This window comes from Nanorana parkeri, unplaced genomic scaffold (assembly GCF_000935625.1).
Source record: "Nanorana parkeri isolate BGI_ZX_2015 unplaced genomic scaffold, ASM93562v1 scaffold222, whole genome shotgun sequence".
NCBI classification, from domain to species: Eukaryota; Metazoa; Chordata; class Amphibia; order Anura; family Dicroglossidae; genus Nanorana; species Nanorana parkeri.
The window spans coordinates 653599-667451 of NW_017306490.1; the positions used below are offsets into that span (position 1 = coordinate 653599).

Genomic DNA, 13853 nt, shown 5'->3' on the forward strand with positions numbered 1-13853 from the left:
GGATGATGCGAAGCAGACAAAGGACAATAAAAGTCTTTGAAACCATTTCCAATTCATATTTCAGCAGGCTTCCAAAATAGCTTGTCATTGTCAAATCAAGATAACAGCTTTTTATATATAGTATCAAGCTACCGGAAGTTCAGTTCATCTCACAAGCATAGAGGTCGTAGAGATAATGGTATGGAAAAAAGAATTGTGAGCTTTAATGTGTTATCCTCCAGACAGCAGTATTAGCATGATTCTGTGCCGAAGAATACACTACATTGACTGTGTGCACTGTAAAATCTCCATTGTCAGTTGTAGAATACATATAAAATACGGTACACAGACAGCACTAAGTCCTTATTCACATGGGGTGTATTGCTTGGTACAGCGTGAAGGGCCAGTTGATGATGCTCCCGGAGCTGCAGGAAGAAGCATATGGGCAGTTCATGTAACTCTATGGAGACTTAGGAGCTGTGCGCCCTCACACACCACTTTCCACAGCTCAGAGTTGTGAGATCCATACACAGTCGGTGTACGGACCTAGATCCTTTATATCTGCGTCCGAGGCTGTACACTGTCTGTGTGCGGCTGTCAAAACTCGAACCTTCGGCAAACAGTGTGTGAGGGCGCACATCTGCATCTCCATTAGGGACGCACCGATACCGTTTTTTGGGTATCGAGTACGAGTACTGATATTTTTTTCTGGTACTCACCAATACCGGAAGTCCCATTAAGGAAGCCAGGCAGCGTGTAAAGACTCGCCACCCTGCTTCCCGATCAGCAAGCGGGGGGTCGGGTAATGACTCGCTTTGGGATTGGGTAGGTGTTAGCCGAGTGTGCCTGGACCCCCACCCAGTCGATCTGATGCATCGTTCCCCCTGCCTGTACGTTTACATAACCATGTTGATTCTTGAGCCATGATGTATGAACTACTTTTGAGCCATGACTATATGCCCATAAGCTCCTGAAGAAGCGGTGGTGACAGCAAAACGCGTAGAGCAAGAAATATGCACCCCTCCATGGAAACCTGTATAGTCATTATTAACATGTACTTAGAATGGTATTTGTAGGCTATATTTATGGTTATTCTGGTCCAACTACATGATATATTGAGGGGTTGCGGGTCTATGTGAGGCAAAGGCTCATATACTTTTGAGTGAGACTAAACAGGTTGATGTTTTTATTTTGATCATGTGACTTTATGAGAGATTTGTACAATAAAATATTTTTAATATAAATTGAAGTGGCCATGGTGGTGCCTAAAAAGTCATCTGTTCTTTTCTTGTATTGCTCAGATATAAATAACATAAAAATCTGTTGATGCACTTCGAATCATTTATGTGTGAATAGCAAATGATAGTCAGGGAAAATTCAGAATTTCTTATTTCTGCACTCATTTTGGGTCAGTCACTTAGAAAATTCTGATGCCAAAGTATCATAAGGACAGCCTGCATTTTCAGGAGAGTAAGCAGTGGCAGACATTGTACAAGAAAAATTGCACTGTGCTCACGTTTTATCTCTGCTCTACATTACTATCTGGTATGTGCTCAACAATTTCTGCTGACGTGTTTAACCAAATCAAGTGGCTTCTCTTTTTTTGTACTGCTTTCTGTAACTCTGCATTTTTTATGTATTTGTGCTGATCTTGCACATAACACAGTTATTTTCTAGTGTAGTATATACAGTATGCCCAAATAACACAATCTCATATTAGTTATTATGCCCCTGCCCAACCTATACCGGCACACAAAACAGTTTGTTTAGTTAATATGCATGTGACAGCAAAGTGAGAACATTTAATTTGCACCTCTGAGATTGGAGCTTTTAAGTAACCCTTTGTTAGGCAGATATGTTTTTGTTACAATGGTTTAGTATACTTTTACAGGGAAGTGGAAAATACTCAAATCTTCACACACATAAGTAATCTCAGGAGAAAGAAAGATTGCAGGATTAAAAGTAGGATGAGGGATTGTCCTTTTTTAATAGCAGTTTGTAAATCTTCCCTATTATTTATATTAGGGATGCACAGATACTTTTCGAGTACCAGTGCAGATACTTGGCATTTTCATGAGAACTACCAGGGTTGCAGCGGTTGCAGCTGGGACCTGGCTCTGGTGCTCCACCACTGTCCTGAAATCATTAGTCTGTATTGTTTTAGAAAAACTGTCACATGACAATAAACAAAAATGTATCAGTACTAGTACTTCTCTAGTGTAGTCTTGGAGCTCAAAAGTATCGGTACATGTACTCGTACTTGTACCGAGTACTGTACTTGGTATCTGTGCAACCCTAATTTATATATAGAGTAGTTATATGTGAAATACTGTATATCCATAGTGGAAGGTGACATCTTGGTGACATAATATCATGCCGCTTGGGGACCTCATAAAATAATAGCTGGATGTCAGATAATAGAATATTGCCAATGCTCACACAGGCTAATTGGGTAAGATATTTCAGGTATTAGAGATGATGTTCAACTCATAGCTACCAGAGGATATATTTCACTAATAAATAATGGATTGGTTGATATGGGTAAATCATATTGCATAATTATTGCTCCTTAGACTGTCTTAAGGAATAAGCCTGCTGGGGTTTTCCAGGAAAGGCATGCCAGTGCTTGGGGTCCCTCTATGTCATAGCTTGTGAACTGTGAACTATGACTATTACATAAACGCAGACTTCACAACAGATGACAGTATGCCGGTCTGGTAGTATTGACATTTGCCAGAGGACTAGTCAGTCTTAGAGCCAGTGAACTGCTTAATGTTAATGTACTCTGTTATAATAAAACATCAATGCTGGCTTTAATCTCTATATATTATGTCATTGGACCCCTCCCATTCATAAACACTACTACTACTCCACCAGTCTTAGTAAAATGTGGTCATATACAAAAATGTGGCCTGAAGTGGCTTTTGTCTGGACTGCTTTTAATCTCTTTTTGACCCTTGGAATGGTTAAAGTGACACTAAACTCATCAATCAAATCTAAAAAATGCATTCATGTACCCTAACTATTAACAAAAATGTACTTTATTTGTGTATCACTCAGCTGTAGATCTTCAAATCATCTCTGAATTGGTGCTGACACTGTCCTTCCTTCTGGAGGGTGGCTACTTTTGTTCCCCATGGTCCCTGTGTGTTGTAAAGTAGTCACCGCACCAAGCTCACTGCTGTGATGGACTACAATCTCATATTTAGTTAGCTAATATTTATTGTGATTGTATTCCATCACAGGAGTGATCACTTAAAAGAAATTATCATGAGGGGACATACCTTAATACCTTAATATGTTAGCAAATGCTTACAGTGGTAGCTTCTAGCCACCTGCTGTTCCCAGGTCAGTAAATCCTCTTTGCAACATCCTTGCCAGTGATGCGACTACTCTGGGACTAGTGCTTGGCACACAAGTCAAAGGGGGCAATCGTACAGGTATTTACCAAGAACACAGCTTGTCTTTAAATGGGAATTTGGTGGAACATCACCCTTAAGCAATATGTCCTAGACAAAACTTATGCTCAGCATACAAGACGTGTGAGTCTGATATAACTCAGATAATAAATAATAATAATAAATAAGAATTTTAAAGCTGAATTCCAGTCACAGGCTTTTTTTTTTACAAACGAATAAGGCAAACAAAAAATGAACTCTTGTGATGTGTGTTAAATGCTTCACTGTGTCATGTTTACTTTATAATCCATTGATTTGCACCCGCATGATTATCTATGCCACGCCAAACTTTCAGGAGTTCAGTAATGGAAACCCATGTATTTCTCTATCAAAAGGCTTACTTTATTTAAAAAAAAAATTCTAATAAATCTATAAACTTAAAATGGAGAATGTTTATATCTGTCTAAAGTTCAGGTTAAATCTAAGAAAAAACAGTGTGGCTGCTTGACAATTGTCTTAGGACCCAATCAGATATATGTGCAGCCTTGCGGAGATTGTCAACCACACATTATATTGCCCACTGGCACACCATAGTGCATCAAAATTCAAACCTGCGCTATTATTTTGCAGCACAACACGACCCACAGTAGTTTGTTACCTCATGGTGTAGTGGGCTACAATACAGGTACATTGAGGGTGCTTTGGATTACTGTGTTTGGGTGCCATTCATATGGAATGGTCCTGCAGCACACTTTACTGCATTACGTGCATTGCCTTACGTTGTGCTAAAGTACTGCAACAATGTGCATGGGCCCTAACTGCACACCTTCCAACTGTCCCTGATTTGGGGGGACTGTCCCTCATTTGGAACCATATCCCTCTGTCCCTACTCAGTTGTCCCTCCTTTTGGTCTGATGAACAGATGTCTATGAAAATGTTCTATTTACCTACCAAAAGTGTTATTCCGCACTAAAAACGTCATCTCCTATTATTTTTGATATCTTAAGCCAGTATGTATGAAAAGTAAGGGTGAAAAAAACAATTCTGGGTTTAAAAAGCAATTTAGTTTTGACATAAAAATTACCCATATAACTGGAGGCATGGCAGAGGTGTATCCATTTCCTAAATGCATCATGCTGGAAGGCAGGGATGTCCCTAGCCTTTTCGCCAACTGAAGCGTGTGGGGGGTTGCTTGTGGTGCATGTTCCGAGGGTGGAGGCTGCTGGTGGTGCATGCTATGGGGGGTGGGGTGGTTAGCTGGGGGCTCGGATCATCTCGCCGCCCAGCTCTTGCTGCCCCCTCTCACCACTGTCAGTCCCAGTCCACTGAGGAACTGAATTGGGGAGCTGCAGGGAAAGGAGAGCCTGGTTGGAGCTTTGTAGAAAGCCTTCTCTGGCAGGGATCGGCTGGGAAACGGTAAAGGTGCTGCAGGCTGCTGAGGCAGTGGTTATTGCTCTGAGCCGCAGTCCAGAAGACCCGGAGAGCCTGGCCTGGGAGGTGAGCGCAATGATCATCTCACCACCCAGCTCTGGCCAGCGTTCCGTCCAGCTAACTGACATCACTGGTTGCCAGGAGCTGGGCAAGATGCAAGAGCATCTCAGGTTGCTAAGAGGACTTTACACATGTAGCAACCAGGGACGCACTGGCCGGAAAGGGGGTGGCAGGCATACTGCAAACATTGTGCAGCAGAACGGTCATGCTGCTCTGCCTCACACACCCCCACGGGACCCAAAGAGATGTCGCCAGAGGCAACAGCCTCAGGCTGCCTTATTATAGGGATGGCCCCGCTGAAAGGTGTTCCTCTTTCTCATCTCAGAAAATTAGGAAGTATGCCTAACAGACAAATGAAAGAACAGTCCTTGAATAGCTGCATGAGATGATTTTGTCCATCCACCAACCATTTAAATGATATATAAAATTATTCTTACTATCCACAGGATGTTTTTGTTTTTCTTGTTTTTTATTTTTGTATTAACATTTTTGTTTATACTGTATAAATATAAATAAATACATATTAGAAAATAGTATGAGAAACTTACATTATTTTGAAGACAAGTCTTCTTTTACTGGTTATTGCCCAAGATCTATTGTTTGGCAACAAGAAACTGTATGCGATTACCCTCTTATTTTTTCTGTCTTACTAATATAAATGATATAACATTGGGTGGAGGATCCCATTCGAAGGGAATGTGTTAAATACAGCTGAAAGTTCTATGTATGGTGAGAAAGGAGGGGTGTACCGCGCACAGCTCTTGAGCAAAGTCTTCAGGTGACACATGCTGGTGATTGTGGGATTAGGCGCTTTGCTTGCTATCAATGAATAGCTTGTCTTTGCTTTGTCTTTCATAGGAACTTGGCAGACTCCGGAGACCTGAGCAATCGCTGCTACAGGAGGAAAGACCTTGATTTTTATCTGAATTAGTTTACAATTAAATGGCTGATAAACAAATTAGGTGAGTAACATACCAGCAAGTGTTCTGAAATGCTTTTTGTGATGTATATTATAGCATAGAATGAGAGGCTTGGGTCATTGTAGGGGTTCGCTTTCTCTGATCATAAACGTTTATTTGTATAGCTGGGAAAGAGTCAGGAGATACCATTCCAAACGTATTACAGTAAACGCTCGGTTATCCAGAATTCAACTAATCAGAACTCTCATCTAACCAGAAACAAAATCCAGTTACTCATTGTTCTGTGGCATGTATTACCCGTGAAAAGATTGTGTGCCTATTTGTCTTAATTTGTTTTCAGTGTGTCTTAATTTGCTTTTGATTTCTGCATTTCAATATTAATATGAAGTCAATACAGAGTTTATGTAATTATATGGTATGGGGTATGGCATTAGTTAGACCTATTTTTTATAGTAACTCTCAAGCAACCAGAAAGAACATTTATCTGAAATATACCAATCGCTGTGGATGCCGGATAACGGGGAGTTTACTGTATATTGCAATATAATAGGCAATAATATATAACATCTGTTTCAGGACCTGATCAGTAATTCTGTATCTGTGTGCAGTCTAAGTTGGAACAGTTTTTCTTTCTTATCCTAGATCTTAGGTAAAGTGCCTTTTATTTTTCTTAGCAAAGAGATTTCAAAGTTCATAGTACAGCTCTATGACCCATGCAGTATATCTACAATCTTTTCCCTATTCAAGCACCATAGATGAAAAGCGTGGAACAGATCCATTAACAGTGGAGGAAAGGAGAAAACAGATGCACTGTTCACAACAACCAATCTGATTTAAAGCGACCTAAACCCAAAACCAAAAATGTAATATATTACAGATTACCGAACCTTAAATTTGGTGACTGCATTAGCTTTCTTTATTTAGACTTTTTCTCCTTTATCTTCACCTGGTGATCTGGCCAGTAACACACTACCTGTCAGAGGGTGGCTGCACTCTGTGGAGGAGCCACCCTATGACAGAAGCATTGTCAACCTTCGGAGAGGGTAGTGTAAGATGAACTAGCACATTTAGATAGAAATGACTAGCAAAATAAAGCTGAACTCTAGATAACACTTTCTAAGCAGTTAGAGCAAGTCCTTTATGTAATGAGGCAGACCAACCTACACCAGCCATCCAGAAATTCCTTTTGATTTTGCTTCTGATAGTTAATGAAAGGGTAAAGTTTTGTAATCCAGTCAAACCATTTTTTAAAACCTAGAGTTCTAAATACAGTAGAAAGATAAGCCACCAGCACACCAGGGTCCATTTTATCTTCTCGTAGTTTATTAAGGTCAGATAAACATGGTATCACATTTAGATGCAACATTTCAGAACCGTATATAGTCCCTTCATCAGGCAACAAAAGGTGTGACATGTGGGTAACAAGAACATTGGTAACATTGATCATCCCTGTGCTCTCCGCTCCTATAGGTGTAACACTCTCTCTCCATGTGTGAGTGCTGCTGTACAGAGGATTATGAGACGCCAGATAAAAACATATTCAGATATTTATACTAAATGTATTTAAATATACAATTAAAAAAATGAATGAATACATTGCTGGATTAAAGTGTGTTTTCAATATTTGTCTGGAGTTGCACTTTACTCCATAACTCATATTTTTATTTGATGGAGTCGCTCTCTTTTAGTCTACCCTAATGACTGAAGACATATCACAGGGCTCTTTCTCTGGCACACAGTTTTATTAATGAACAGGGCATTAGTTAGACAGACAGTAACTGATAGATAGCATTTTACTTCATCATTATGTTATTATTCTTTCTGCAGTTTGCCTGCCAAGCTGATAAATGGAGGAATAGCTGGACTGATTGGGGTAACCTGTGTCTTTCCCATTGACTTGGCTAAGACTCGTCTACAGAACCAGCAAAATGGCCAACGAATGTACACCAGCATGTAAGTAGAACAGTTACCACTGGCTCTTGCCATTTATTCTTCAGACCTATAATATTAAAAACTCTAAGGCTGGGTTCACGCCTGGGCGTTTTTCAGCACTGATCGAAGCGCTGAAAAACGCTCAAGAAGTCAAATCCTAGTAATTGCTATGGGCATGGTTCCCTCCTAGGCGTATTTCAGCACGTTTTGTCACGCTGAAAAACGCCCTACGCTCGAAATAGTACTTGAGCTTCTTTGGGGCGGATTTCAGCACGTATTCATTGGGCCCAGCCTTATAGATTTGGTAAACGTGCGTCAAACGCGCATTTCGTGGACCGCAAAATTGCTGTAAAGACGTGCGGGCAAAAGCGTGCATATTACGAACGCCCAGGTGTGAACCCAGCCTGACAGTGGTTGTTGTTTTTATAATTACATTCTAAATATCAGCACCTACTAGATTAGGCTTCCCTTTAAACACTGGTCTTTGATCGTCAAATGTGTCAGTGACAGTCAAAGACTAATAAAATATTTTTTGGATAGGGCTTTTACAAGACCATCTAAACAGACTGGATTCCAGGAGGAACTGATTTTAAGTCTGGTAACGGACAACCACAACTGATATTTCAATTTTAGACAAATGCTTTATATACAGTATTTTATGGATACCAGGGTGGAATGTCTGCCGCGCCCACACCTATACCAAGCAACATTGTCACAGTACCGCTGCTGAAATAAAGTTACACTCCAGTCAACAATGTACTTTGATATTTACATGGACATTGCAGTCTTCCAGCTCTGTGCTTAAAGAGACCCTGCCAAGTTTCTAAACAAACATCTCTTGTCTTCTACCTTCTTTCCGTTTCAGCTATGCAGCCTCCATCTTCGACATTCAACATTTTTAGGAGTATTGAATGCCTGCTGTCCCCGACTGTGTGCTGCGCTTCTTTTCTCCTACCTCTTCATTACTGCTGTGTCCTTTAGGAAAGTAGGAGGTCATGGAGGAAGGAACCATGGCCAGTGGAGGGGGACGCAGACATCCAACATTCCCGGAATGTCAAACAGACTGGTGAAGGCTGCAGTGCTGGAATGGAGGGAAGATAAGCAACATGGGCCACCAGAGAGGTATATATAGTTCTGTTGAAGTGAACTGGTAGTTTAATATGTTTGGAGACCTGACATAGTATCTTTAACAGGACATCTTTATCAGGACATTGCTTTAGTGCACCAGACTATCCCTTCCTAGAATGGAGCATAGCATGTAGTAGAATGCTGAAACAAAGAGTATCTGTGGTAAAAAACCAAAAATAAATATGTATCTCTATATTGACTCTCCATAGGTTCTATCCCAATCCTAATAACTAAGGATGCAGCGATACCGGTTTTTAGGTGCTTGCCGATACCGGGTACCGATACCAGTACTTCCACTACAATGGAGCTGGCTTCCCGAGCAATCAGGAGGCCAGGGCGGTGTGTCATTACCCGCCCGGCTTATTGATTGCCAGGGATGCCGGCTCCATGCTGTTTGGCCAGCTCGATGCTGATTGGCCGGGAATCAGCTTCCCAGCTTCCTAATTGGCTGGAAAGCCGGCTTCCTGGCCAATCAGGAAGCCAGCCTGCAAGTCATTACCCGCCTCCCGGCTTCTTGATTGGCTGGGAAGCCGGCTCCATGTTCCTTCGCGGCACTGCCGGTCAGAGGAAGTCTCCCTCTGTTCGGAAGGGATTACTTCCTCAATGCACCGACAAAAGTTTACTCACCTTCCTGAATATGCACTTCCTTGTGTCACTACTCTAACTAATCCTACCGGTTGAACTACAACTCAGTGTCTGAACTTCCTACATCATCATTTCTTGCTGGAAACAATGCATGGCGGGATATGTAGTCTTGAGAAATCAAGAATGCATCGCATCAAGCAGCAGGCAAAGAGATGCAAAGCACACTGGGAATCCAGGAAGTTGTGGAAAGTGATGGGCAGACAGAAGGCAGCACTCACTACATAAAAGTGAATTTTTTCAAGTAATATTTGATTGCATTATCAAAGAACAACTATAATATGCATTCCTATTACAATGCTGATGTTATAACAGGATAGTATATGCTGGGACTTTACAACTCCTTTAATCACTGATGGTCACACAATGCTCCATATTTGTGTGAGCAATCACTGCTACCTGTAACCATATGTGAATTGATGGGTACTGATTAATTATAGGCAATTAAAGTAGCAGGATTGTACTAGCAAACATCACCTGTATGTTCTAAGGGTTCAGTAAGGTGCTTTTTACCTTTGCTGATTCGTTGTATCGCAGCTGATCAGGGACTTTTCATGCTGTAATTTCAAAAGGTCAATAGGTATAAAATATTTTTGCCTTGAACATTACCTTCCTATGTCTAGACAAGTACATGCTCTGAAAGTTATCTATTAAGTAAGGATGCACCAATATATCGGCCACCGAAAAATATCAGTTGAAAATGGCACTTTTGGCAAAATGCAGAAAGTGCCATTTTTTGGCCGAAATAGCAGTGCATCTGTGATTTCTCACCTCCCCGCTTGGCGCTGCTCTGTGTCCCAACGGGGAGCAGAGAAACTGTCATAGGAGGCCGAGCGCCGTGGGCGGAGCCATCTCTCCTCCCACACCGATCAGCCTCCTGTCCCAGATCAGGAAAGCGGGGCTGTTGGCGGAGACAGCTATTGCTGTCACAGGAGGCTGAGCTCTCCTCCTGCACTGCCCAGCCTCATGTGACAGCTGTCAGGATGGAGAGCGGTACAAACACTCAGTGATCACTGAGTAATTGTAAATAATTGAGGACATAGTATGTTTACTGTGTCCTGAATTATGAATGCATGGTAAGTGATCTACATCACTTCCTGTTCATTTATGATTGTGGATATAGTAAATATACTATATCCACATGTTATGAATGAACAGGAACACTCAGTATAGAGGATTCCTGTTCATTTATAACAGGAGCTGCAGAAAAAGAAATTGAGGACTCTGTGTTCTCAATCTCTTTTTCTATTTTAAAAAGGAAATATCAGGGGTCTGTTTAGACTCCTAATATTTCCCTGAAGCCCCTAAAAGTAAAGTAAAACATAAAAATATCTAATAAAAATGAATAAATAAATAAAATATAAAAAAAATGCAAATGTTTATAAAAAATAAGTAAAAATAAAATAGTTGAAAAAAAAAAACATTTTCGGTTTTGGCCTGACATTTTTTTTCATTTCTGTTTCATTTCGTTTTTGACATTTTCATTTCAGTGCACCTCTACTATTAAAACGACAATAATGTATCAGTTATTACTATTGTACTGCATATGTAGCATTAGGTCAGATAACCTAAAAGTGACCATGTCTGCAAATTGTTGTGTATGTTTTCAGTTCTAAAATACAATCAATCTTAATAGTAATTAGGGAAGATGAAATGGAAGAAGAGACTGGGCAACCTCAGTGTTTTTTTTTACTTCTCCCAGGCTTTGACCTCCATTACGTCCTTGAGGATTGGAAGAAGTCATATGATGCTGAAACCACACAAAACATTTGATGCTGAGTTTGCACAGAAAGATGATAACAAAAAAAGGCTTTTAGGCCAGATCATTAAGCAGATAATACTTCCAATGATTTACTAGCAACAACATCATGTTAAGAGTATATTCTGTGGAAATATGCCACATGTAAATGTTAAACGGGATGTTTTCCTTTTGCAGTGTTTCTTTTAGATATAAATGTTAAAGAGGTCAGTGTGATGTAAGTACATTTTATCAGCATGTATTAAAGTAAACCTGAACTGAAAACTAATGTCACAAATTTTTCTACTAGAAAATATTTGTTTTGACCTTCTTTTTTCATTATATACTGTGTATATATGTATGTGTGTGTGTGTGTGTGTGTGTGTGTGTGTATATATCTATATATAGATATATAGATATATATAGATATCTATATATATATATTGGACTTTATATGATATAATCCAGGACCACACAAACATAAAGAAAATATGCAAACTGAAGTTGAGTGAAATGTTATAGGCAAAGGTTAGTTCACAAGTGGAAACTGTGAGCCATTTTTCCAGTGTTCTGGGCTGGACTTGTCTGGTGACTGGTCCTGACTCTGCCCCTTCTTGCAGTTCTGTGCAGGCAGCCTGTAGTGGGTGGGGGCCTGCTGGGTCCCTCCTAGAGCTCTGCTTTCTGCACAGGATATGTGCAACACAGTGATGATGTGCTGCTAATTTTAAAAGGTAATATCTGGATTTTTAAGGACATTTGGTGCATGTAAAGTGTACCTACATCCTATGTGACTACTGAGAATTATATTTGAATGAAAGTATTTGTGCCCAGAGTTCAGCACTAAATTAACATTATTTAGTGCTTATGCTGGAACATTATCACAACTGCTCCTATGTGTTGTACTGCTTGTAAAATATGCATAACATACAGCCAAGGTAAGAGCCACATTTCCAGATTTAGGTCAAGTTCTACTTAGGAGTGCTCATATACTGGCATGAATCAAGCAGATTCACATGTTTTGCCCATTTTCTAGGCAGCTTTGTAACTACTGTACACATTTGCATAATACTTTTGGAGAGACCCCACAAATCTTACATTGATTGACATCCAATACTTGGATCCTGCAGGTGGCACAGTAACTGTATATCAATGTGTCCGTCTTTTTTATTTCAGTATTCTGCTATGGGGATGTGGTGATGAGTAATGCCCAAAGTAATTTTGTACCATTTAGAGCAGGGGTAAGCATCCTCGGTACTCCAGCTGTGGTGAAACTACAAGACCCATGAGGGATTGCAAGACTGACAGCCACAGACATGGCTCCCCGGAGGCATGATGGATCTGTAGTTTCACCACAGCTGGAATACCGGGGTTGCCTACCGATGTTATAGCATGATGGGCAGATTAGTTCTAAGGTGGTCTTACTAAGGATTGTGAGTATCCCTTTTATGTGAATATTTATTAAACAAAATCAATCAGATCAGTATTAAATTTATTAACATGTCTAAAGCTGGTATACACAGAGGTGGAAAGGGAGAGAGAGAGATTCCTCTGGGGCATGCACTGAATGCTGGGGGTCAGTTAGGGATCATGTAAGCAGCCACCATTTTGATTTATTTTAGCAACTCCTGCTGCTGATGTTGGAACTCCCTCTTTGCTGTTCCAACACATACAGAAAACCTAATGTAAAAAATGTCAATTCCCATAGAGCTTCTTATAACCATCATTTAGATTTAAACCTACCTTGAAATTTTAAATATGACTGTTGTTGTTACACAGTAACGGCATGGGGAAGTACACTCCCTTGGCCCCCCTACTGACCCTTTATTGCACTGTGCGTGCTTATTCTGCTCGGGATTACCCGGCACTCAGATTAAGTAAAGTATATTGAGTGAACTTTCTGACCTAAGAGCAGTAGTTATTTATTTGATAAAATGAGTCGCTCAATCATTTCATTCACTTGTTGTCTGGAATTGCTTTTTAAGCTGATGATGCCAACTCAGTGCAGAGTTTAATGGGAATTGATGCACTCCTACCACACAACTGAGATAAAATGACTCTTGATCAAAATGTGACATGTAGTGTGCAGGACTGCCTACTTAAGATATATAAAACACCATGTTTGAATAATGTTCAGCTAATGACGATTGTTTCTTTATTTGCAGGTCAGACTGCCTTATTAAAACAATACGTTCAGAAGGATATTTTGGCATGTACAGAGGTGAGTAATATACTGAGATATATACATTATTATCAACACATATAATAAGGACTTGTTTATAAGAAAAGGTTTAAAATTAAGGTTTGTTTCTGATATATCAACACTAGATGAAAATAAATCCATATTGAAAATGCAGCTGTTGCCTCCAGCAGTCTTTAACATTCAATATTTAATCTGAGAGACAAAACTCAAACGGTTTCTCTGGAAACCTGTGCTGGGGTACCCTTCAAAAATTGCAGCCAGAGTGTTTGGATACTGACCCTACTGTGTACTACTAGACTAGAGAAACACATCTGTTTATATTGACAACTTACCTGCTTACTGCACTGAATGACATTCTGTGGAGAGGTTTGCTCCTGATTAGCGGTTGGGAAACAGCTAACCTAACAGGTACTTGTATTATATAT

General features: G+C 40.2%; 1 protein-coding gene across 1 annotated transcript in view; it reads left to right on the top strand.

Annotated features, from left to right (window-relative positions):
• Window positions 1-5676: 5676 nt before the first annotated feature.
• SLC25A22 (solute carrier family 25 member 22) overlaps window positions 5677-13853 on the top strand; it is a 35930-nt gene continuing 27753 nt past the window's right edge. The window contains exons 1-3 of the mRNA XM_018556041.1: window positions 5677-5830; window positions 7616-7741; window positions 13391-13446. Coding sequence (XP_018411543.1) covers window positions 5811-5830; window positions 7616-7741; window positions 13391-13446 — 202 coding nt within the window. The 5' untranslated portion in view covers window positions 5677-5810. The remainder of the gene's footprint in view (window positions 5831-7615; window positions 7742-13390; window positions 13447-13853) is intronic.